Consider the following 27335-nt stretch of genomic DNA (forward strand, 5'->3'; position numbering starts at 1 on the left):
AAGGTGGCAGGGGTAAAATACAGGGAGCGAAAGGCTATTTACAATTTTTACAGAAACCAGATGGCAGTTATAAGAGTCGAGGGGTATGAAAGGGAAGCAGTGGTTGGGAAGGGAGTAAGACAGGGTTGCAGCCTCTCCCCGATGTTGTTCAATCGGTATATTGAGCAAGCAGTAAAGGAAACAAAAGAAAAATTCGGAGTAGGTATTAAAATCAATGGAGAAGAAATAAAAACTTTGAGGTTCGCTGATGACATTGTAATTCTGTCAGAGACAGCAAAGGACTTGGAAGAGCAGTTGAATGGAATGGACAGTGTCTTGAAAGGTGGATATAAGATGAACATCAACAAAAGCAAAACGAAGATAATGGAATGTAGTCGAATTAAGTCGGGTGATGCTGAGGGAATTAGATTAGGAAATGAGACACTTAAAGTAGTAAAGGAGTTTTGCTATTTGGGGAGCAAAATAACTGATGATGGTCGAAGTAGAGAGGATATAAAATGTAGACTGGCAATGGCAAGGAAAGCTTTTCTGAAGAAGAAAAATTTGTTAACATCGAGTATAGATTTAAGTGTCAGGAAGTCATTTCTGAAAGCATTTTTATGGAGTGTAGCCATGTATGGAAGTGAAACATGGACGATAAATAGTTTGGACAAGAAGAGAATAGAAGCATTCGAAATGTGGTGCTACAGAAGAATGCTGAAGATTAGATGGGTAGATCACATAACTTATGAGGAAGTATTGAATAGGATTGGGGAGAAGAGAAGTTTGTGGCACAACTTGACCAGAAGGCGGGATCGGTTGGTAGGACATGTTCTGAGGCATCAAGGGATCACCAATTTAGTATTGGAGGGCAGCGAGGAGGGTAAAAATCGTAGAGGGAGACCAAGAGATGAATACACTAAGCAGATTCAGAAGGATGTAGATTGCAGTAGGTACTGCGAGATGAAGAAGCTTGTACAGGATAGAGTAGCATGGAGAGCTGCATCAAACCAGTCTCAGGACTGAAGACCACAACAACAACAAAAATTGGGTGCATAGATCCTGAGAAATCAGTGCCCAGAACAACCACCTCTGGCCGTAATAACGGCCTTGATACTCCTGGGCATTGAGTCAAACAGAGCTTGGATGGCATGTACAGGTACAGCTGCCCATGCAGCTTCAACACGATACCACAGTTCATGAAGAGTAGTGACTGGCGTATTGTGACGAGACATTTGCTCGGTCACCATTGACCAGATGTTTTCAATTGGTGAGAGATCTGGAGAATGTGCTGGCCAGGACAGCAGTCGAACATTTTCTGTATCCAGAAAGGCCCGTACAGGACCTACAACATGCGGTCGTGCATTATCCTGCTGAAATGTAGGGTTTCGCAGGGATCGAATGAAGGATAGAGCCACGGGTCGTAACACATCTGAAATGTAGCGTCCACTGTTCAAACTGCCGTCAATGCGAACAAGAGGTGACCGAGACGTGTAACCAATGGCACCCCGTACCATCACGTCGGGTGATATGCCAATATGGCGATGACGAATACACGCTTCCAATGTGCGTTCACCGCGATGTCGCCAAACATGGATGCGACCATCATGATGCTCTAAACAGAACCTGGATTGATCCGAAGAAAGACATTTTGCCATTCGTGCATCCAGGTTCGTCGTTGAGTATACCATCGCAGGCGCTTCTGTCTCTGATGCAGCGTACAGGGTAACCGCAACCATGGTCTCAGAACTGATAGTCCATGCTGCTGCAAACGTCGTCGAACGGTTCGTGCAGATGGTTGTTGTCTTGCAAATGTCCCCATCTGTTGACTCAGGGATCGAGACGTGGCTGCACGATCCGTTACAGCCATGCGGATAAGATGCCTGTCATCTAGACTGCTAGTGATACGAGGCCGTTGGGATCCAGCACGGCGTTCCGTATTTCCCCTTCTGAACCCACTGATTCCATATTCTGCTAACAGTCATTGGATCTAGACCAACGCGAGCACCAGTGTCGCGATACGATAAACTGCAATTGCCATAGGCTACAAACCGACCTTTATCAAAGTCGGAAACGTGATGGTTCGCATTTCTCCTTACACGAGGCATCACAACAACGTTTCATCAGGCAACGCCGGTCAACTGCTATTTGCGTATGAGAAATCGGTTGGAAACTTTCCTCATGTCAGCAAGTTGTAGGTTTGGCCACCGGCGCCAACCTTGTGTGAATGCTCTGAAAAGCTAATCATTTGCTTACCACAGCATCTTCCGGTCGGTTAAATTTTGCGTCTTTAACACGTCATGTTCGTGGTGTAGCAATTATAATGGCCACTAGTGTATCAGATTAGGGTATAAGTGACCGATGTTTGTTTTTCTGTCTCGGTCTTTCTGACATTTGCCTCCTTACGACAAAAAGAATTCCTGTACACTCACCACTTACAAGGGAACCTCCCCATCGCACCCCCCTCAGATTTAGTTATAAGTTGGCACAGTGGATAGGCCTTGAAAAACTGAACACAGATCAATCGAGAAAACAGGAAGAGTTGTGTGGAACTATGAAAAAATAAGCAAAATATACAAATTGAGTAGTCCATGTGCAAGATAGGCAACGTCAAGTACAATGTGAGCTCAGGAGCGCTGTGGTCCCGTGGTTAGCGTGAGCAGCTGTGCAACGAGAGATTCTAGGTTCAAGTCTTCCCTCGGATGAAAATTTTACTTTCTTTATTTCCGCAACGTTATGATTTGTACGTTCGTTCATTTACGTCTCTGTTCACTGTGATAAGTTTAGTGTCTGTGTTTTGCAACCGCACCGCAAAACCGTGCGATTAGTAGACGAAAGGACCGAAAACATTTGATCGCAAGGTCATAGCTCAACCGATTCCTCCACAGGAAAACACGTCTGATATATTCTATACGACACTAGTGACGGCATGTGCGTCACATGACAGGAATATGTTGTCGACCCACCTAACTTGTACACTTGGCGAATGGGTAAAAAAGATTCTTCTACCCTGCCCGATTTAGGTTTTCTTGTTAATGTGATAATCACTCCCAAAAAAAGATGAAAACATAAGAGTTTGTCACATAAACAGCAATAATTGAATGCAACAGTTTCACAGTCGCACAATTTTCCCTGTCAAAACATATGTTTTTTTTACGTTTTCATACAACGTCCCCATACTACGGCGTAGTTACCTCGCATCGGACGGACGGACAGATAATAATTGTCTGAAAATAAAAAATTAAACTTTTCACTCGAGGGAAGACTTGAACCACGGACCTCTCGCTCCGCAACTGCTCACGCTAACCACGGAACCACGGCGCTCCTGAGTTCATAGTATCCTTGATGTTGCATATGTTGAACATGGACTACTCAGTTTGTATATTTTGCTTATTTTTGTCATAGTTACACACAACTTCTTCCTGTTTTCTCGATTGATCTGTGTTCAGTTTTTCAAGGCCTATCCACTGTGCCAACTTATAACTAAATCTGAGGGGGATGCGATGGGGAGGTTCCCTTGTTAGTATCTATAGAATTTCAATACAACTAGTTTTACTGAAAACTTCGAAACTTGATAAGTGAGACTCGAACAAGTGCACTGACCCAGAGACAGCTTTCCGTCCAAAGCAAAACAAAAGAAAAACGGAAAGGGTTTTCCTTACCTTTTATCCTCGAGCACTGTCTTAATGGCTTTTAACGCAGTGTCTTTGGTGACGTGACGAAACTGCAGCTCGTAACCGATGCCGGCGGCCACCATCTTCGCCACATTATGGTGCTGGTCCCCGTGGAACGGGATCCCTATCAGGGGGACGCCGTGGTAGGACGCCTCGTTGAAGCTCTGCAGGCCGCCTTGCGTGATGAAAAGCCTCACCTTCGGGTGCGCTGCAACACGCAAATCAGTCACGTTACTCCCATCACCTGTGTGAATTTATGCAACGTTGAATACCAGAAACAGCTGTAAAATCAAATTTATCCTCGTGAGCAACTAAACTACATATGGCTGCTGCAGTGTGGAGAGAGTTTGTCAGCACAGTAATGGTAAACAGTTCAATTACAAATAGCTGCTGCACTGCAGAGAGAGTTTCTGTCAGGACAGCAAATGAGGGACAGTTAAATTGCAGACGCTGCGCAGAACACAAAAAACCGTTGGACGTGACACCTGACTGAGATAACGTGAGGCCTAACGCTGACATATGGGTGGAGGACTGTCTAACAACACCACCACTTGCAAAGTAGTTTAGAAATCAGATTAATAATGTTGCTCACGCGGCATATGTTCGCTTTATCGGGCAACAACAAAGTTATTGACTGTGGACGGTATCGTCAGAATGGAAATAATGAACTCACTGAAAAAAAAAAAAAAAAAAGCCGCGCGGGATTGGCCGATCGGTCTTGAGCGCTGCAGTCATGGGCTGTGCGACTGGTCCCGGCGGAGGTTCGAGTCCTCCCTCGGGCAGGGGTGTGTGTGTTTGTCCTTAGGATAATTTAGGTTAAATCGTGTGTAAGCTTAGAGACTGATGACCTTAGCAGTTAAGTCCGATAAGATTTCACACAATTTTTTTTTGTAAAAAAATCAATAATTTTGGCACTTATCTTGCATGGATTCCCGCGTAGATTTCGTCGAAGTTGTTATGGCTCATCTGTTGATTCTAGGGTGATTCCACTTTGACTGCTAGAAGGTCCAGATCTGTATTTTAGCAATATTTGAAGACCTAACAAACGCATTTTTCAGGAAATTCTTAATGACCAAACAATCCCAGATCAGAACAACGGTATGGTAGAAATAATTTTTGACTTGGTGTTCACGATCCACATTTTTATTAAACTTCTTGTAAATTCACATATACTTCTTAATTGTCACATCATCAAGAAAACAGTTTTGTATCAATCTTCATATATTTAATTTCCACTTTAACCAAACACAAGACTTGACTGTTCTTTTACAAAGCGAAATAACAACTTCACTTCTGCAGAGTGAAACAAAGACTGCTCTGTGCGCATTCGCGCCAAAACGGTTACAAGTAAGTCAAAGATTATGACAGTCTTACAGAAATGAATAGATACAAGCACCATATCACTGTAACATATCGATACATCGGAGTACCTATACATTAATAAAACCAAATGTGAATATTGTTACAAAAATATGTCTGTTACTTCGCAGAAAAGTAGTACGATATTGCTGGTATCGAGAACTAGGGTTGGAGTGCCGTATTGGTCACGTAAATAAAGAACAATTACAACTAGAAAGACTTGTGATGTCAGACCAGGGTATTCGAGCGTATGCAGATCGCGGTTGTCCGATGCATGAGTCCCTCTACCTCCGAGGTCATTCAGTCACCAGGGTTTACAATTGCCGCCATGTCTTGCCATAGCCGTGGGAAACTACCACTTCCGACGTGTCCATGTGGCCCCACACAGCACCTCTGGAACTGTTCTCAGTATTTATAGTAACGACATTCTCGTTGTATTTGTATACCTGTAGACTCTGGCCAGACATACGGGGTAGAATCTACAAAGCACTGCTAGTAAAGGTTGCTGCACTCTGCTTCAGAACGTTCTCGAAACTACAACACTGCGCAACACAGTTAGAGGGTGATCTTTTCGAAATCCCGTAGCTGTCTCCCATTATGATGCATAAGTTTGAAATTTACCTCGAAAGTGCCAAAGCCTTCTAGTGTAATGGACGACAAGCACGGCGCATTGTGACGTCACCTTCGGGCTCCGCGGCGCTTCTATCAGCAAGGTGTCGACACATGCAAAAAAATTGGCCGCAGCTCAGAAGTTCACGTGATCTGTAAGGTGGGTTAATGATGTCACATTGTCACAATGTTCCTCATCAATTCAGCCCAAAGCCACCGTGGACGTGTCATACTATGGGAAGGTCGGCACACCCTCTCTTACATTTCACCCCTTCTTTTGACATCTATGCGATGGAAGTCAGAACCGCGAAGCCCAGCTTTAAAATCGGTTTTCGTATGGGTGCCAGAGGAATACATTTCAGACACACAGCCTCTCAAGATCGACACGAATAGGCCTCAAAGGAGAGCCTTAAAGGGCGTCAATGAACCACCTCTTCCGCACAAATTTCGCGAAATCGCGAACAACTATGGTCCGGTGACAACGCGCATTGTCATCCATAAAAATTCCATGGAGTTTGGGAACATGAATTTCACTAATGGCTGCAAATTGTAATCAAGTAGCCGAACATTAGCATTTCCAGTCAATGATCGGTTCAGTTGAACCAGAGGACCCAGTCCATTCCATGTAAACACCGCCCACCAGCTCGCACAGTCTCTTGTTGACAGCTTGAGTCCACGGCTTCGCGGAGTCTGCCCGACACTAGAACCCTGCCATCACCTCTTACCAGCTGAAATCAGCAATCAGAACAGGCCACGGTTTTCCAGTCGTCTAGGGTCCAACCGATATGGTAAAGAGCCCAGGACAGCGCTCAAGCCGGTGTCGTGCTGTCAGCAAAGGCACTCGCGTCCCTCTTCTCCTGACAGCCCACTAACGTCAAATTTGGTCACACTGTCCCAACAGATGCGTTCGTCGTACTTTCCACATTGATTTCTGCGGTTGTAGGCGCTTCAGACTGGAACTGCGCGCTGCTGCTACGCTCGCAGGTTCGAATCCTGCCTCGGGCAAGGATGTGTGTGATGTCCTTAGGTTAGTTAGGTTTAACGAGTTCTAAGTTCTACGGGACTGATGGCCTCAGATGTTAAGTCCCATAGTGGTTTGAGCAATTTGAACCATTTTGATTTCTGCGGTTATTTCACGCAGTGCTGCTCGTCTGTTAGCACTCACAACTCTACGCAAATTCCGCTCCTCTCGGTCGTTAAGTGAAGGCCGTGAGCCGGCACACCTTGGCACTGTCACATCGATATACTGAATTCTCTAACGAATTCCTAAATGGAAAGTGCCAATCTTCTAGTTCCAACTACCATAGCGCGTTCAGAGTCTGTGGTGCGGCCATAATCAGGTCGGATACCTGTTCACATGAATCATGCGAGTACAAATGACAGCTCCGCCGATGCACTACCCTTCTACTTTACGTGCGCGCTATTACCGCCATCTGTATATGTGCATATCGGTATCCCATTAATTCTGTCACTTTAGTGTAGTTACAGCAAAGGCAGATTCGTTAAAAGACTGCGAAGAAAATATATTCAGCCACGAAATAAGTAGCTTAAAAGATGCTCATTTACAAGTACACTACTGGCCATTAAAATTGCTACAACAAGTAGAAAAGCAGATGATAAACGGGTATTCATTGGACAAATATATAATACTAGAACTGACATGTGATTATATTTTCACGCAATTTGGGTGCATAGATCCTGAGAAATCAGTACCCACAACAACCACCTCTGGCCGTAATAACGGCCTCGATACGCCTGGCCATTGAGTCGAACAGAGCTTGGATGGCGTGTACAGGTACAGCTGCCCATGCAGCTTCAACACGATACCACAATTCATCAAGAGTAGTGATTGGCGTATTGCGACGAGCCAGTTGCTCAGCCACCATTGACCAGACGTTTTCAGTTGGCGAGAGATTTAGAGAATGTGCTGGCCAGGGCAGCAGTCGAACATTTTCTGTATCCAGAAAGGCCCGTACAGGGCCTACAACATACGCTCGTGCATTATCCTGCTGAAATGTAGGGTTTCGCAGGGATCAAATGAAGGGTAGAGCTATGGGTCGTAACACATCTGAAATGTGTAACCAATGGCACCCCAAACCAACACGCCGGATGGTACGCCAGTATGGCGATGACGAATACACGCTTCCAATGTGCGTTCACCGTGATGTCGCCAAACACGGATGCGACCATCATGATGCTGTAAACAGAACCTGACGTTTTGCCATTCGTGCACACAGGTTCGTCGGCGAGTACACCATCGCAGGCGCTCCTGTCTGTGATGTAGTGTCAAGGGTAACCGCAGCCATGATCTCCCAGCTGATAGTCCGTGCTGCTAGAAACGTCTCGAACTGTTCGTGCAGATGGTTGTTGTCTTGAAAACGTCCCCATCTGTTAACTCAGGGATCGAGACGTGGCTGCACGATCCGTTACAGCCATGCGGATAAGATGCCTGTCATCTCGACTGCTAGTGATACGAGGCCGTTGGGATCCAGCACGGCGTTCCGTATTACCCCCCTGAACCCTCCGATTCCATATTCTGCTAACAGTCATTGGATCTCAACCAACGCGAGCAGCAGTGTCGCGATACGATAAACCGCAATCGCGATAGGCTACAATCCGACCTTTATCAAAGTCGGAAACGTGATGGTACGCATTTCTCCTCCTTACACGAGGCATCACAACAACGTTTCACCAGGCAACGCCGGTCAACTGCTGTTCGTGAATGAGAAATTGGCTGGAAAGTTTGCTCATGTCAGGACGTTGTAGGTGTCGCCACTGGCGACAACCTTGTGTGAATGCTCTGAAAAGCTAATCATTCGCATATCACAGCATCTTCTTCCTGTCGGTTAAATTTCGCGTCTGTAGCATGTCATCTTCGAAGTGTAGCAATTGTAATGGCCAGTAGTGAATTAAAATGTAAATGTGTGACTAGGGCCTCCCGTCGGGTAGACCGTTCGTCAGGTGCAAGTTTTTCGATTTGACGCCACTTCGGCGACTTGCTCGTCGATGGGGGTGAAATGATGATGATTAGGACAACACGACACGCAGTCCCTGAGCGAAGAAAATCTCCGACCCAGCCGGGAATCGAACCCGGGCCCGTAGGATTGTCATTCTGTCACGCTGACCACTTTTTTTTACCCGCTTTTTTTCCAGGAACAGGGAAATTAACAAAAGATCTTTATTGGTACAAACTGAAATACAACAGAAATGCCATCCTTCTGGCGAAAATAACACAAGACATTATACTCGTACAAGGCGAGCAATATTTTGTTTTGTTTTTATGAACAAGGTGTAGGAAAAAAAGAATAATAATACTGATGCAAGCTAAGAGGTGTGAAGCAATATACAGTAGAGTGAGGGAAAAACCAGTGTGTTCTGGTATATTGCATAAAAGAAAGGAGGCGCGTGTCCATGCGTCTACTCCACTGTGGGCTACAATGTAGAAAGTAGCGCGGGGAGTCTCAGATGTCAGCAGGGGGGGCGGGAGTGTTGTCGGCGTGTGGCACCATCCAACTGAGCGGGGGTGACGTACAGATCGCATGTAGGTAATTGGCGAAGAAGGCGCGGTAGCGCGGTCGGTGTTCGACTTGACTGTGGGCGGTTTGTAAGCAGTGCCAGAAATCAAGGCGTGATTTGTCGCCATCATTATACATGTAGGTGATCGTCCATCCCTTGACCCATACAATCGCATGATTTTTGGCGGCGGGGAAATAAGTATTCTCAGGATGGATAAAAGTCCATGGGTCAATCGAGTGCGGCGGAACGCGGAGGTAACAGGCAACGAACTGTCGGGCTAGTTTCCAGACGTCACTGGCGGCAGCACAAGTCAGTTGATGGACATTGTCATCCACGAGGTGGGAAATGGAACAAAGTGGTGAGTCCATTAGTCCGATGGCGTGAAGGTGATGATTTGTGGCGAATTTTTCATTTGCGACTAGGTACCATGTTGCCCGGACGTTGGAGGGAAGAAAAGGCTGGTGGATATGACGCTAAACCGTGGGCCACCGCTTGGACGGATGTCTGAGTTCGATATTGTTGCTGCATATGGATCGAAGCAGTGGGGTGTAAAATCTTTAGGTCGAGGAGAACGCGTGGTCGGTAAGTGTGTGTGAGCATAACTGAAGTCGACGATGAAATCAGAAATGTGCGTCAGATGGTGCTTGATGTGTCCGACTGGTACTGGTGGTGTTATGGTCGCGGGCACAAGAATTTCCAGCAAGCTGCGCGTAAGAGAGGTGTCCCCGTGCCACTGCTTGTGCATGGTGGACATGTACAAGGACGCCGCTCGGAGTCGCACATTGACAAGGCCGAGGCCTCCCGCTCGCATGGGAAGGGTGAGCGTGTCGTAGCGGACCTTAAAGAGCGTGCCTGCCGTAAGGAAGTATCCGAAGGCAGCCTGGAGGCTGCGTCCAATAGTTGATGGCAGCGGGAGGACCTGTGCGATGTGGACCATTCTGGACGCCACATGTCGTCGGAGAAGATTTTGTCGCGCCGTCGTGCGGATAGTTTGGAGTGCATGCCGAAAATTGATGGCAGCGGAGCGGCGCACGGTGGAGGTGAAAATGATGCCAAGGTATCGTAGTTTTTGTACACACAGGAGAGGTGCTAAGTCGTCGTGTGAGAGGCCGCGTCCAATGGGCATCGCCGCAGATTTAGCCACATTCATGTTACTGCCCGCTGCAGCGCCGTACGTTGATATCAAATCAAGTACCGTGTGTGTTTCACTCCGTGAGCGGATCAAGAGGAGGAAGTCGTCCGCATACGCACGACATCGAAAACTGTGCTGTCGCAAAGTGAGACCAGAAAGGTGGCTCGTCAGACTCCCGATGAGTGGCTCCAGGCTTATGGCATAGTGTAGGGTCGAAAGTGGACAACCTTGCCGTACGGAACGCCGGATTGCCACTGGTCCCACCACACGGCCATTAACCTGAATCAGCGATTCGGCGGTGCCGTACAGGCGCCGGATAACGTCGATAAAGGCTGGTGGAAAACCCATGGGGTTCATCACCGAGAACAGAAAAGGATGCCGCACTTTGTCGAATGCGCTGTCAAAATCAATGGCAACCACTGCGGCGCGGAGTCTGCACGCCGCTGCCAGTGCAATTAAATCGCGACATTCTCCTGTGTCCGTTTGTATATTAAGTGAGCCGCCCGGAGTTGTCTGTTCCGGGGACAGAATGCTAGGCAGGACCTTGCGGCATCGCGTTGTCAGTAGACGTGTAAAAATTTTATAATCTGCGTTAAGCAGAGTCAGGGGACGGTAATGTGCTGTCGTCACACCTGGTGTCGGTTTGTGGATGGGTATAATACGAGGTGTGGCTAGAAAAAAACCAGACTAGTACTGGTGAAACAATAAAACGAGTGCAATAAGGCTGAAAGTCGCGTGGCCTGTCACGTGACTCTCGCTCCGCCTACTGCTCGAGTTTCATCTGCCTCCTGCACTCAGTCTGCCCGTGGCGTCTGTTTTAAGTAGTTGACGTTTTGTCTGTGCGTCGGAAAATGTTGAGTGTACAGAAAGAACAGCGTGTTAACATCAAATTTTGTTTCAAACTAGGAAAATCTGCAAGTGAAACGTTTGTAATGTTACAACAAGTGTACGGCGATGATTGTTTATCGCGAACACAAGTGTTTGAGTGTTTTAAACGATTTAAAGATGGCCGCGAAGACACCAGTGATGACACTCGCACTGGCAGACCATTGTCAGCAAAAACTGATGCAAACATTGAAAAAATCGGTAAACTTGTTCGACAAGATCGCCGTTTAACAATCAGAGCAGTGTCTGAGTTAACAGGAGTTGACAAGGAAAGTGTTAGGCAGATTCTTCATGAAAGTTTCAACATGAACAAAGTGTGTTCAAAAATGGTTCCAAAGTGTCTCACAATTGAACAGAAGGAACTCCGAAGAATGATTTGTTCTGACATCCCGGAAAACATTGTAAGTAATCCCACCTTCTTACAAAATGTTATTACTTGCGATGAATCGTGGTTTTTTACTTACGATCCCGAAACTAAACGCCAATCGATGCATTGGAAAACTCCTGGTTCTCCACGACAAAAAAAGCACGAATGTCAAAATCGAAATTCAAGGCAATGATGATTGTTTTTTTTTTGACATCAAAGGGATTGTGCACATTGATTGGGTACCAGAGGGACAAACAGTGAATCAGCATTACTACATTAGCGTCCTGGCTACCCTACGTGAGCGAGTACGGAGAAAACGGAACGATTTGTGGAGAAAAAAGTCATGGGTCCTTCACCAAGACAATGCCCCAGCTCACAGTGCGTTGTCAGTGAAGACGTTTTTGGCAAAACACAACATTTCCATCTTAGATCATCCACCCTACTCACCTGATTTGGCCCCCTGTGACGTTTTTCTTTTCCCTAAAGTCAAGTCAGCTTTGAAAGGAACTAGATTTGAGACTGTTGAAGCAGTAAAAGAAAAAGCGACGGAAGTAATGTATGGACTTACCGAAAATGATCTGCAGCATTGCTATGAACAGTGGAAAATTCGTATGGAGTGGTGTAGAGACCGAGGAGGAGACTACATTGAAGGAGATAACATGAAATTGTAAATAATTGTAAATAAATGTTTTTTCCAGCATCAGTCCGGTTTTTTTCTAGCCGCACCTCGTAATTCCCGTGACGAAGGACGGCGGTACGGCGTTCCCCACCGTCAGCAGTTCATGAAACATCGTTCTCCACCGTGACGCCATTAGTGTGAGGAAAGCGCGATAAAATTCTATCGGCAATCCGTCGACACCAGGTGACTTATTCAGAGCGCCTTTTTTGATTGCATCATGGACTTCGTCACGCGTAATTGGCTCCATCATTTCGTCCGCTTCGTCGTTGGTGAGGGTGCGAGTTACGTGTGGTAACACAGACTCCTCAGCGTGGTTGTTGGTAGTCTACTCCTGGTACATTGTGCGGTAGTGGTCGACAAAGGCACTGACGATTTCAGCTTGGCAAGTGGCGTGCTGGCCGTGACAGGTGTTGATCTCGGTGATGAGTTGTTGTCGTCGATGTTTCCTATCGGAGGCGATGTGATGCATGGTGGGATGTTCTTGTTCCGCCGAATCTTGACATCGGGTTCGCACTATAGCCCCCTGCAGTCTGTGGCGTGTCAACGTTATAATTTGCGCCTTAATCCTGCTGCGTTCCCTCTGGGTGTCGGGGGTGGGCGGTTGGGCGACCAGGTCGCGGAGAACGGCGTAGAAATAGTCGGTAGTATGCCGGCGCCACGCAGCTACTTCCTTTCCATACTGAATCAAAGTACGTCGAATGGCAGGTTTGGCACATTCCAGCCACCAGGTCAAGGTCGTGCAGTATGTAGGTAAGCGACGTTCACAGGTGGACCATGTCTCGGTAACTCGTTGAAGACATTCGGGATCATGAAGGTGGGTGGTGTTTAGCTTCCACGGTGCACGACTACGCCAGACCACTTGCTTGGGGAAGAGAATGTTGCAGATGTAGGCACAGTGGTCCGTAAAGGCCAGGGGCCAAAGTTCTGCACCTTGGACTGCAGGTGTGAGTTCCCGGGAGACGTAAATCCTATCAAGGCGGCTCGCGGAGTGACTCGTCTGGTAAGTATATCCAGGCGCGTCGCCGTGCCGAACTTCCCAAGTGTCGCGGAGCATCAGATCGCGGACGACAAGACGCAGTTCTTGACAGGTGTTGTAGTGGGGCACTTGATCTTTGGGGTGCAAGACACAATTAAAATCACCCCCAAGCAAGTAATGGTCGCAGCGTCCAAGAAACAAAGGAGCGATGTCTTCTGAATAGAAGAGTGCCCTGTCGCGTCTGCGGGTGGAGCCTGACGGAGCGTAAATGTTGACGATACGCGTCCTCATGACGGTGACGGCCATGACTCTGGCAGATGGAAGGTATGTGATATCGGTCACTGGAATGCCTTCTCTGGCGTAGATGGCTACGCCGCGTCCCAGGTGGTCACCAGGAGAAGGATAAGTGTTATATCCCGCGACGTCTGGAAGTGTGGCCAAGTATACTCCTGTAGTATTGCGATATCGACGTCCGACGCCCATATCATCTCTCGCAGCAGTTGAAGTTTCACGGGTGAGCTAATGGTGTTAGTGTTGATCGTCGCTATTCGGTAGGTTTGGAGCCGTACCCCGCCGTGGAGGGAAACTCCACCGGCGGAGGATGAAGAGGGGCGAGGTAACGGCGAGTCATGCCGTACGCCACCTGACAACGTTATCAGCGGCGTAACGATGCTTCCGTGTGGGGTAACTATGTCCCCAGCGTGTGGTCCGGGTCCTCATCGACGTCCTCACTCCACACCATTGAAGGCGCTGTCGTTGTGATGGTCGTACGTTCCACGTCGGTCGTAGGGGCGGAGGGCGTCTCGGCGGCAATCGCAGCGGTGGAGTCCATTGGTTCAGGAGCACCTGGGCGAGCCAGTAGAATAGGCATCGACACAGCCACAGTCAGCGTCATGTTGTCCTCATTCGTATCGTCGTGTAGGTTCTCCGAGGTCTCGTCGGGTCGGACGGCCTCTGGAGCATCAGGGGGAGGTGATCCGTCTCGTTCCGAGACCGTATGGCGCCTCCTCTTGCGCCTCTTAGGTGAACGTTGTTTGCGGGTTCGTCCCTCCGTGTCGGAAGACGGAAGGGAATCGCGTCGCTCTGAGAGGAAGGTCGTCGCGGGAACGTCAGATGAAGGGGCGTCCACATGGTCGGGCGGGTGGGGGTCGGAAGTCGTCGCTGTTGGTAGTGGCACCGGAGTAGCACCAGGCTGTGAGCGTGACGTGTCGGCCCCGGCGGTATCCGTAGCAGCTGGGAGAGTCACCGGTACATGGTCCGACATGCGGCGGCCGGTGGGAGGAGAAGAGAGCGCCGATGCGTAGGTGATCGGTAAAACCGTCGTCGGAGCCGGAGGTGCCACGGTAGCGGCTGGCAATTGGGTGATTCGTCGCTGAAGACACTCAGATCTGAGGTGGCCTTCTTTGCCGCACCCGGAACAGGTCTTGGGTTGGCCGTCGTATATGACAACCGCGCGGCACCCGCTAATTTGCAGGTAAGATGGCACGTGGCGATGGGGATCGATGGTGATCTGCCGTACACCGTTAAGAACGGGGTACGTTTGGAATTGCGCCCAGCGTTCGGCAGTGTGGCCATGTACAGTGCCATATGGGCGGAAAGCCGCGATAACGTCTTCCGCCGGGAGCTCGAACGGGAGTTCGAAAACTCGTATGGTGCGCATTTCTAAGCCGGCGTGGTCGACAGTGACCGCTCCGACATTGCCGGCTGCGTGGCAAAAGCGTAATCCATGGTTGGTGTCACGAAGTATTCTTTCACATACCGCGTCACTGACGACTTTGACGTACACCGTACATCTTAATATTGACAAATGGATGCCCAAGATGTCGGAAGCTGGGATCTTAGCAACGTCGAGTAGGAAGCGTTCCACTTCCAAGGCCCTTGGTCGTGCGTAGTCGTTGCAGAAGGTGAATCGTAATGTTGATTTTCTAAAACGGTTGGCCATGGTTCTATTGCACGTAAGTGACGGCCGCGGAATTGTAAACAACAGCGAGCCCGCGCGCTCCGCAGGCGGAAACAACAACACGTCCGCACTGCACGGCGGCGAAAGCCGGACTGTTAAATCTCATTTTGTTCACTTTTGTTCGTTGCATCTGTTCGGGGCGGACGTCGTAAGACATCCGTTTAAGTTCGTTGTTGATCGATTAGCTCAGTTTTTTTTTATTACAGAGGGCTGTTAACCCTCTGACCGAACACCACTCAGCAACCGGGGGCGGACATTTGTAAGTACTGATTGTCAGTCTTGGATCCTTACCACGTGTGTGTCATCACGGGTTGTTTTTGTGAAAAATCGAGCTGTAGAAATACCATACCTAGGACAGACTGCTGAGGCAGCCACTTGGAGGTTTTGACGTTGGCTGGGAGAACGGCCGCGTCGTCCTCTTCCCACTTCCAGAGCACCCTCTGTGGCAGCTCGGAGAAGGCGTCGAGGAAAGCCTGCCTCTTCTCTGGTGGCATCGTGCTTCCGATCACGTTGGTCCCCAGGCTGAAGTAGATAACACCCTCTTTCGCCCCGTCCAGCCACTCCTGTATATCCTGTGAACAAAGTTCATCTTCTCGATTTTGTCACCTGACGTGTCGCTTCAGTATTGAATAAGGGGAATTATTTGAGTCAGTATGTCTGCCGTTGATTTCATGCGATTCTTTACAGCATATATATATACTCATATATATATTCCCAGATTTTATGTTTCTGAAACGTATTCTGCCAATAAATTGTTTTCTTACCACTAATAACTGTTTCTTGCGATGGATGTGGAAATATTTATGCGATATGTTCCTATCAGATCGTCGCAAGACTCATCTAGAACGTTCCGGAAATGAAAATAGCTCACGCCACACCCTGCTAGATCACGTTCGTTGACAGTAGTTCCAATGACGAATATTGCCTACTTCTACAGACAAGTAGCGATATTGGTGGTCACACAGCACCCTCGAACACTTCTTCAGCAAACGAAAAGGAACATAATACAATATGCTAATTAAATTAGCGTATGACAATTGTTAACCATTATTTGAAATTTGAAAGAATAAAATTTTGCCGAATGTGTTTTGTTCTGCAACTATGTTGAGTTGCCAGTTGAGGTTTATGAAGAGGTTTGTATCTAGTGAGGTGGGAACAGAGAGGGTGACATTTTAGTACCCTGTAAGTCAACATTTTCAAGATGGAACTCTCACCATGGGTACCATTCTTAATGGGACCGCGTACACACGTAGCAGTTTGTCGATCGGCAGATTCGCTTTATTTTATTATAGCTTATTAGTAATGCCCAGAGTTTGTTAACATGTAAACGGTTTTTCCTTATGAGATATGCATTGTTTACAGTTACTAAAATCTCGAATATTCCAGCTATAGATATCAATCTTTAATTTTGTATTTTTCGTCATATACACTCCTGGAAATTGAAATAAGAACACCGTGAATTCATTGTCCCAGGAAGGGGAAACTTTATTGACACATTCCTGGGGTCAGATACATCACATGATCACACTGACAGAACCACAGGCACATAGACACAGGCAACAGAGCATGCACAATGTCGGCACTAGTACAGTGTATATCCACCTTTCGCAGCAATGCAGGCTGCTATTCTCCCATGCAGACGATCGTAGAGATGCTGGATGTAGTCCTGTGGAACGGCTTGCCATGCCATTTCCACCTGGCGCCTAGGTTGGACCAGCGTTCGTGCTGGACGTGCAGACCGCGTGAGACGACGCTTCATCCAGTCCCAAACATGCTCAATGGGGGACAGATCCGGAGATCTTGCTGGCCAGGGTAGTTGACTTACACCTTCTAGAGCACGTTGGGTGGCACGGGATACATGCGGACGTGCATTGTCCTGTTGGAACAGCAAGTTCCCTTGCCGGTCTAGGAATGATAGAACGATGGGTTCGATGACGGTTTGGATGTACCGTGCACTATTCAGTGTCCCCTCGACGATCACCAGTGGTGTACGGCCAGTGTAGCAGATCGCTCCCCACACCATGATGCCGGGTGTTGGCCCTGTGTGCCTCGATCGTATGCAGTCCTGATTGTGGCGCTCACCTGCACGGCGCCAAACACGCATACGACCATCATTGGCACCAAGGCAGAAGCGACTCTCATCGCTGAAGACGACACGTCTCCATTCGTCCCTCCATTCACGCCTGTCGCGACACCACTGGAGGCGGGCTGCACGATGTTGGGGCGTGAGCGGAAGACGGCCTAACGGTGTGCGGGACCGTAGCCCAGCTTCATGGAGACGGTTGCGAATGGTCCTCGCCGATACCCCAGGAGCAACAGTGTCCCTAATTTGCTGGGAAGTGGTGGTGCGGTCCCCTACGGCACTGCGTAGGATCCTACGGTCTTGGCGTGCATCCGTGCGTCGCTGCGGTCCGGTCGTAGGTCGACGGGCACGTGCACCTTCCGCCGACCACTGGCGACAACATCGATGTACTGTGGAGACCTCACGCCCCACGTGTTGAGCAATTCGGCGGTACGTCCACCCGGCCTCCCGCATGCCCACTATACGCCCTCGCTCAAAGTCCGTCAACTGCACATACGGTTCACGTCCACGCTGTCGCGGCATGCTACCAGTGTTAAAGACTGCGATGGAGCTCCGTATGCCACGGCAAACTGGCTGACACTGACGGCGGCGGTGCACAAATGCTGCGCAGCTAGCGCCATTCGACGGCCAACACCGCGGTTCCTGGTGTGTCCGCTGTGCCGTGCGTGTGATCATTGCTTGTACAGCCCTCTCGCAGTGTCCGGAGCAAGTATGGTGGGTCTGACACACCGGAGTCAATGTGTTCTTTTTTCCATTTCCAGGAGTGTAGATACTGTATCAACCATGAACCATGGACCTTGGGGAGGCTTGCGTGCCTCAGCGATACAGATGTCCGCACCGTAGGTGCAACCAGAACGGAGGGGTATCTGTTGAGAGGCCAGACAAACGTGTGGTTCCTGAAGAGGGGCAACAGCCTTTTCAGTAGTTGCAGGGGCAATAGTCTGGACTATTGACTGATCTGGCCTTGTAACACTAACCAAAACGGCCTTGCTGTGATGGTACTGCGAACGGCAGAAAGCAAGGGGAAACTACGGCGGTAATTTTTCCCGAGGGCATGCAGCTTTACTGTATGGTTAAATGATGATGACGTCCTCTTGAGTAATATACTCCGGAGGTAAAATAGTCCCCCATTCGGATCTCCGGGCGGAGACTACTCAAGAGGACGTCATTGTCAGGATAAAGAAAACTGGCGTTCTACGGATTGGAGCGTGGAATGTCATATCCCTTAATCGGGCAGGTAGATTACAAAATTTAAAAAGGGAAATGGATAGGTTAAAGTTAGATATAGTGGGAATTAGCGAAGTTCGGTGGCAGGAGGAACAAGACTTTTGGTCAGGTGAATACAGGGTTATAAATACAAAATCAAATAGAGATAATGCAGGAGTAGGTTTAATAATGAATAAAAAAATAGGAGGGCGGGTAAGCTACTACAAACAGCATAGTGAACGCATTATTGTGGCCAAGATAGACACGAAGCCCACGCCTACTACAGTAGTACAAGTTTATATGCCAACAAGCTCTGCAGATGATGAAGAAACTGATGAAATGTATGATGAGATAAAAGAAATTATTCAGGTAGTGAAGGGAGACGAAAATTTAATAGTCATGGGTGACTGGAATTCGAGAGTAGGAAAAGGGAGAGAAGGAAACATAGTAGGTAAATATGGATTGGGGCTAAGAAATGAAAGAGGAAACCGTCTGGTAGAGTTTTGCACAGAGCATAACTTAATCATAGCTAACGGTTCAAGAATCATGAAAGAAGGTTGTACACATGGAAGTATCCGGTAGATACTAGAAGGTATCAAATAGATTATACAATGGAAAGACAGAGATTTAGGAACCATGTTTTAACTTGTAAGGCATTTCCAGGGACAGATGTGGACTCTGACCACCATCTATTGGTTATGAACTGTAGATTAAAACTGAAGAAACTGCAAAAAGATGGGAATTTAAGAAGATGGGACCTGGATAAACTGAGTAACCAGAGGTTTTACAGAGTTTCAGGGAGAGCATAAGGGAACAATTGACAGGAATGGGGGAAATAAATACAGTAGAAGAAGAATGGGTAGCTCTGAGGGATGAAGTAGTGAATGCAGCACAGGATCAAGTAGGTAAAAAGACGAGGGCTAGTAGAACTCCTTGGGTAACAGAAAAAATACTGAATTTAATGGATGAAAGGAGAAAATATAAAAATGCAGTAAATGAAGCAGGCAGAAAGGAATACAAACGTCTCAAAAATGAGATCGACAAAATGGCTAAGCAGGGATGGCTAGAGGACAATTGTAAGGATGTAGAGGCTTATCTCACTAGGGGTAAGATAGATACCGCCTACAGGAAAATTAAAGAGACCTACGGAGAAAAGAGAACCACTTGCATGAATATCAAGAGCTCAGATGGAAACCCAGTTCTAAGCAAAGAAGGTAAAGCAGAGAGGTGGAAGGAGTATATAGAGGGTCTATACAAGGGCGATGTACTTGAGGACAATATTATGGAAATGGAAGAGGATGTAGGTGAAGATGAAATGGGAGATATGATACTGCGTGAAGAGTTTGACAGAGCACTGAAAGACCTGTGTCGAAACAAGGCCCCGGGAGTAGACATCATTCCATTAGAACTACTGCTGGCCTTGGGAGAGCCAGTCCTGACAAAACTCTACCATCTGGTGAGCAAGATATATGCGACAGGCGAAATACCCTCAGACTTCAAGAAAAATATAATAATTCCAATCCCAACGACATCAGGTGAAAATTAAAGAACTATCAGTTTAATAAGTCACAGCTGCAAAATACTAACACGAATTCTTTACAGACGAATGGAAAAACTGGTAGAAGCCGATCTCGGGGAAGGTCAGTTTGGATTCCGTAGAAATACTGGAACACGTGAGGCAATACTGACCTTACGACCTATCTTAGAAGAAAGATTAAGGAAAGGCAAACGTACGTTTCTAGCATTTGTAGACTTTTGACAATGTTGACTGGAATACTCTCTTTCAAATTCTAAAGGTGGCAGGGGTAAAATACAGGGAGCGAAAGGCTATTTACAATTTGTACAGAAACCAGATGGCAGTTATAAGAGTCGAGGGGCATGAAAGGGAAGCATTGGTTGGGAAAGGAGTGAGACAGGGTTGTAGTCTCTCTCCTATGTTATTTAATCTGTATATTGAGGAAGCAGTAAAGGAAACAAAAGAAAAGTTCAGAGTAGGTATTAAAATCAATGGAGAAGAAATAAAAAAATTGAGGTTCGCCGATGACATTATAATTCTGTCAGAGACAGCAAAGGACCTGGAAGAGCAGTTGAACGGAATGGACAGTGTCTTGAAAGGAGGATGTAAGATGAACATCAACAAAAGCAAAACGAGGATAATGGAATGTAGTCGAATTAAGTCGGGTGATGCTGAGGGTATTAGAGTAGGAAATGAGACGCTTAAAGTAGTAAAGGGGTTTTGCTATTTGGGGAGCAAAATAACTGATGATGGTCAAAGTAGAGAAGATATAAAATGTAGACTGGCAATGGCAGTGAAATCGTTTCTGAGGAAGAGGAATTCGCTAATATCGAGTATAGATTTAAGTGTCAGGAAGTCGTTTCTGAAACTATTTGTATGGAGTGTAGCCATGTATGGAAGTGAAACATGGACGATAAATAGTTTGGACAAGAAGAGAATAGAAGCTTTCGAAATGTGGTGCTACAGAAGAATGCTCAAGATTAGATGGGTAGATCACATAACTAGGCGCTACAGTCTGGAACCGCGCGACCGCTACGGTCGCAGGTTGAATCCTGCCTCGGGCATGGATGTGTGTGATGTCCTTAGGTTAGTTAGGTTTAACTACTTCTAAGTTCTAGGGGACTGATGACCTCAGAAGTTAAGTCCCATAGTGCTCAGAGCCATTTGAACCATTTGATGAAGTATTGAATAGAATTGGGGAGAAGAGGAGTTGTGGCACAACTTGACTAGAAGAAGGGATCGGTTGGTAGGACATATTCTGAGGCATCAAGGGATCACCAATTTAGTATTGGAGGGCAGCGTGGTGGGTAAAAATCGTAGAGGGAGACCAAGAGATGAATACACTAAGGAGATTCAGAAGGATGTAGGCTGCAAGTAAGTACTGGAAGATGAAGAAGCTTGCACAGAATAGGGTAGCATGGAGAGCTGCATCAAACCAGTCTCAGGACTGAAGACCACAACAACAACAATCATATATTATTTTTCAAGGAAGATATCATTTTTTTACGTCTGTGTTTAACGTCGCTTAATGACTCAACTGATTCTTTTAATATGTAAAGAACGAACAATGGGTGTGCCTTTAGGAAAAACGCTTAAATGTTGCTCAAGAATGCATTTGTAAAAGTTAACAATAAACTGCTGGTTCATCTGATTATTCCCATTGTTGCCTCACTTGCTGTTGTTAATTTCTTCCACGTGTGGGTGTATAAACAAAAATAAAGATACTTCGTAGGCAATACCTGTAAGAAGGATATACAACAATTTTGCACATCTTCAACGAACGAGATTTCTTGAAGAAAATTTTTAAATTTATCATCATTTTTTAATTTTAGTTCGATTCTCCTTTAAAGTTTTTCATTTCTCTAGTTAATCCTGTAATTCTGTTTACATATGTTTTATATAATTTTTACGCAATTTTATCGATATTTTCCGGTTATTTTAGTGGTAATTATACAGGTATTTTAAATCATACATAACTGACCCCTGTGGGTCAGTACATGAGGTACGCCTCGTCACGGTTAGCTGAGGTCGGTCCTCCGCGTTTCCACTTCACAACCACATCACCAGCAGTCGACTTGGGCAGCGTTACAAAGATGGAAATGTCTTTGATGGATCTGTTACTCGTCGGGCATCGAACGACTAGTCGAAATCACTGAGCTCTCCCAATCGACCCATTCTACTGTTGACACTTATCTACTTACAAGAGGATACTCGCCGTCTCCTTCCTTACTGACAGGTCTGTCTACAGTGACTTCTAGGGGGCTGTTCCGTATTACGTAGGGTGTTGGATTCTTTTGATTAGGTTGTATATTTTACCAGTCCCGAATCTCCTCATATATTTTATCCTGACAATATTAAATTTAGTGACTTGGCTTCCCTGTATTTCAGGAACTACTGTAGCCATTGACATGAAACTTTTACAGAACGTTAAACTGTATGATCTGAGTCTACTGAACCACAATAATTGCATTTCAGCCACTGCTTTCGGAAATAAATTTTTTTAATTACATGGTTAAAATTTTGTGTACTTTTTTGTACATTATCCTAAATAATTTTAATTATACATAAGATTATGTTCTTATTTTAGTTCAGTAATGTCAGGACATGCATATTATTACTAAATGAAAATTTGAACACTCTACTGGAAGTGGTTTCTGAAATTTAAAGAAAAATGCAACAGAAAATGTAAATTTTCAGGAACGGCTTCTTACGTTTCAAAAGACTGTAACTCAATATACGCTTAATTTTTTTTATTTTTAGTCACTCAGAAGCACCCTGCACCATACTGTACATCATCCTCTTGATCTTTTTCCAAGTTCGTTCTTCTTTTCTTCTTTCTGGACTCCTTAGTGGCCAACTGTACTCCATACTCTGCTTTATCAACCCGAACCTTGTCCATCCGTTCAAGTTCTCCACCAGAAAGTTTCTTGTCCCTCAAACTTTGTTTCAACTTCCTCAACCTGGTACCCATCCTCTTCTGGACATGACCAACACATTCCAGCCTTTTATATACAAAATTACCAATTTTACTAGATCTTGAAGTAATGCACGTAGGGAATTTTAACATTTTCAACCAGTGTAGATTATATTTTTAAAAAATGAAATAAAATACTTCCCACGTCAGTTTGTAAGTGACGTATATATCATTTTATTTGGAAAATTGCAAATTTTACAATGAGATAATGTGGTAAGGTTTTATGGAACCAAACTGCTGAGGTTATCGCTTTCACACTACTTAATCTAACTTAAACTAACTTTCGCTAAGGGCGACATACACACCCATGCCCGACGGAGAACTCGAACTTTCGATGGGGGAAGCCGCACGGGCGGTGACAAGACGCCTTCGACCGATCGGCTACCCCGCGCGGCTTGGTGGGTGAAGCACGGGATTTAAACATGGTATAACCATACATGGCATAGAAGGCTGAATCGACATCAGCAGCGTTTAACATATCCCGTAACAACCATAACTAAGAATGGGTGCATATGTTGTGATGTTGATGGTCGCAATTCAATATACCTGAATTCTGTCTGAAAGGTCACCATCAGCCATGAAGCTGCGAAGGCTACCATGAGATGTGGCCCAACCGCAGCAGCTGACTATTGCGGTCGATGTCCCTGTGCAGCTCGGAGATTGTCAACATCTCGGCCTCTTCGGTATCATCTGCGCTTGAGGTATGAGAGGGCAATGGTTATGGGGAGGCATTGTCCGTGATGGTATATTGTAGTATCAGATGTGGCTCTGGCAGGGGGTCAGCTGTGAGGTGCAGCTCGTTGGGTGGAGATGTTGCTGGGAGAGGGATGTCAGGTGCCTTGGCCTCCTTTTACAGAGTGTTGAACAATCCTGGAATGCACGTTGCTCTTGGCAGCAGCAAGTGGTCCATCTTCCACGGGTGATGGTCGCACGAGACAGTCATCAAAGGATATCTGTCGTCAGTTCTCATCCCTCCACAGTGCGTGTTGCCTGCAGACATGTATCTCAGGTGGTGGGTCGCATCTCCCTCCAAAAGCAAAGGAGAGGACGGCAAAACCTTAGCATCTATTACCATTGCATCAAAAGATATTGCCAACATTGACTGCTGTCGAATGGTGTCTGTCTGTTCCACTACCAGCATGTCAGTGTTCAAATCTGTCTCCAGTGTGGGACGCGATGTCTCAAGAGACAGTGTCTTCCGTCAGGCAGAGTTACTGGCCTCACTGCCACAGCATAATTGAGGGGAGGGTCGTGGCCGGACAATCCTGCGACTAATCGCCCACTGGGAGTAGTATGAGGCGTTGTTGGAGGCTTGCTGACCTGACATAGCCTTCCTGGTCACGTCCGGAACCATTTGTGGCTGCCTGTCTGTCATACATCATTATTGCTAGGCAACCACCAATATATGACAGCACATGTTTAGTTAGCTCCAGCTTAATTTGCCTGACTCAATTAAGGGCGAAATACACTCCTGGAAATTGAAATAAGAACACCGTGAATTCATTGTCCCAGGAAGGGGAAACTTTATTGACACATTCCTGGGGTCAGATACATCACATGATCACACTGACAGAACCACAGGCACATAGACACAGGCAACAGAGCATGCACAATGTCGGCACTAGTACAGTGTATATCCGCCTTTCGCAGCAATGCAGGCTGCTATTCTCCCTTGGAGACGATCGTAGAGATGCTGGATGTAGTCCTGTCGAACGGCTTGCCATGCCATTTCCACCTGGCGCCTCAGTTGGACCAGCGTTCGTGCTGGACGTGCAGACCGCGTGAGACGATGCTTCATCCAGTCCCAAACATGCTCAATGGGGGACAGATCCGGAGATCTTGCTGGCCAGGGTAGTTGACTTACATCTTCTAGAGCACGTTGGGTGGCACGGGATACATGCGGACGCGCATTGTCCTGTTGGAACAGCAAGTTCCCTTGCCGGTCTAGGAATGGTAGAACGATGGGTTCGATGACGGTTTGGATGTACCGTGCACTATTCAGTGTCCCCTCGACGATCACCAGTGGTGTACGGCCAGTGTAGGAGATCGCTCCCCACACCATGATGCCGGGTGTTGGCCCTGTGTGCCTCGGTCGTATGCAGTCCTGATTGTGGCGCTCACCTGCACGGCGCCAAACACGCATACGACCATCATTGGCACCAAGGCAGGAGCGACTCTCATCGCTGAAGACGACTCGTCTCCATTCGTCCCTGCATTCACGCCTGTCGCGACACCACTGGAGGCGGGCTGCACGATGTTGGGGCGTGAGCGGAAGACGGCCTAACGGTGTGCGGGACCGTGGCCCAGCTTCATGGAGACGGTTGCGAATGGTCCTCGCCGATACCCCAGGAGCAACAGTGTCCCTAATTTGCTGGGAAGTGGCGGTGCGGTCCCCTACGGCACTGCGTAGGATCCTACGGTCTTGGCGTGCATCCGTGCGTCGCTGCGGTCCGGTCCCAGGTCGACGGGCACGTGCACCTTCCGCCGACCACTGGCGACAACATCGATGTACTGTGGAGACCTCACGCCCCACGTGTTGAGCAATTCGGCGGTACGTCCACCCGGCCTCCCGCATGCCCACTATACGCCCTCGCTCAAAGTCCGTCAACTGCACATACGGTTCACGTCCACGCTGTCGCGGCATGCTACCAGTGTTAAAGACTGCGATGGAGCTCCGTATGCCACGGCAAACTGGCTGACACTGACGGCGGCGGTGCACAAATGCTGCGCAGCTAGCGCCATTCGACGGCCAACACCGCGGTTCCTGGTGTGTCCGCTGTGCCGTGCGTGTGATCATTGCTTGTACAGCCCTCTCGCAGTGTCCGGAGCAAGTATGGTGGGTCTGACACACCGGTGTCAATGTGTTGTTTTTTCCATTTCCAGGAGTGTATATTGTGAACGTATTCCATTTTTCAGCAAACTGATTGAGCCCTTTCCTGTATGGTCATAAGGCAGCAACAACGACAATATGTGGCACTTCAGAAGGAAGATCGAAGATCAGCACACAGCATTATTTGAGCCTCGCGTAACTGATGGTGACTGCTCCTACGTGTCCGTCGGCTATTTTAAGGCCGATGGCATTTCTGGACGCCATGTTATCACAGACGGTGTCACTTGTCAGTGTGAGATATACGTTACTAGTGGGGCTGTGACGAATTTATTCATGAAGAAAGGTTGCTAACAGCACGACATCGCCTGTAATGCTTCCCCTGGGCTCAGGACCGTAACAGTTGGACCCTATAAGACTCAAAAACCATGCTCTGATCAGATGAGCCCCGATTTCATTGGTAAGAGCTGATGGTAGGGTTCGAGTGTCACGCAGACTCCACGAAGCCATGGGCCCAAGTTCTCAACAAAGCACTGTGAATGCTGGTGGTGGCTCCATAATGGTGTGGGCTGTTTTTACATGGAATAGACTCGATCCTCTGGTCGAACTGAACCTATCATTGACTGGAAATGGTCATGTTTGGCTGCATGGTAACCATTTACAGCAATTCATGGACTTCACGTACCCAAACGACGATGGAATTTTTATGGATGACAATGAGTCATGCCTCCAGGTTTGAAGAACATCCTGGACATTTCTAGCGAATGATTTGTCCATCCAGATCGCCAGACATGAATCCCATCGAACATTTATGGGACATAATCGAGAGGTCAATTCGTGCACAAAATCCTACACTGGAAACACTTTCACTATTATGGACGGCTATAGACCTAGCATTGCTTGGTATTTCTGCAGTGGACTTCCAATGGCTAGATGGGTCCATGCCACGTCGAGTTGCTGCTTTACGTCGGGCAATAGGAGGTCCGACACGGTGTTAGGAAGTATTCCATGGCTTTCGTCAGCTCAGTGTATATTATATTAGAGAAAAATGTTTGTTTTATCGTCCCGTGCAGTCCCCAAGATTTTCTCTGTTTAAATAATTCCTCACCCTGTATAAGCGCAAGAATCAGCTCCGAGCAGGTGTCAGGCTGTTTCGAAGCATGCTGTAAGCTTTTGGGTGCTAGGGTGCGCGACCATGCTGGTAAGCTAATGACTAGCGAGGCCTGGTGGATACACGATCCTTAGGTTTTTACTGCAGTGCATGACGAAAAAAAATTCTCGGAACAGCGGCTTGGTCGTCTTGGCAAACATGCCAAATACATTAACACGGCCACAGGAATGCTGGTATACAACTTGTTCCCATCGATGAACAAATACGCGGTCTTGGAGAGAATTCGTTTGTTGTTAATACTGTCTTCTCGAGGAACCCCTAGGATAGAACACAAGGATCCCGCGTCGAAAGTACTAAATAATCGCCCTTCTTTGGCGTAGCTGTTCTGTGTCTGTGGCGCCTGTAACGAACTGCTTAGGTTGCAAGGTGGTGTGGTCTCCAGACCTTCATTTCTTACATGTTCCATCATCACAATCGTATTC

The 27335-nt window shown here is 47.2% G+C and overlaps 1 protein-coding gene across 1 annotated transcript in view; it reads right to left on the reverse strand.

Moving 5' to 3' along the window:
- Positions 1 to 27335, reverse strand: part of LOC124605829 (UDP-glucosyltransferase 2-like) — a 68302-nt gene that overhangs the window by 9410 nt on the left and 31557 nt on the right. Inside the window, exons 4-5 of the mRNA XM_047137758.1 lie at positions 15486 to 15708; positions 3642 to 3861 (exon numbers count right to left, since the gene is read on the reverse strand). Coding sequence (XP_046993714.1) covers positions 3642 to 3861; positions 15486 to 15708 — 443 coding nt within the window. The remainder of the gene's footprint in view (positions 1 to 3641; positions 3862 to 15485; positions 15709 to 27335) is intronic.

The sequence above is a fragment of the Schistocerca americana genome, chromosome 3, assembly GCF_021461395.2.
Source record: "Schistocerca americana isolate TAMUIC-IGC-003095 chromosome 3, iqSchAmer2.1, whole genome shotgun sequence".
NCBI classification, from domain to species: domain Eukaryota; kingdom Metazoa; phylum Arthropoda; class Insecta; order Orthoptera; family Acrididae; genus Schistocerca; species Schistocerca americana.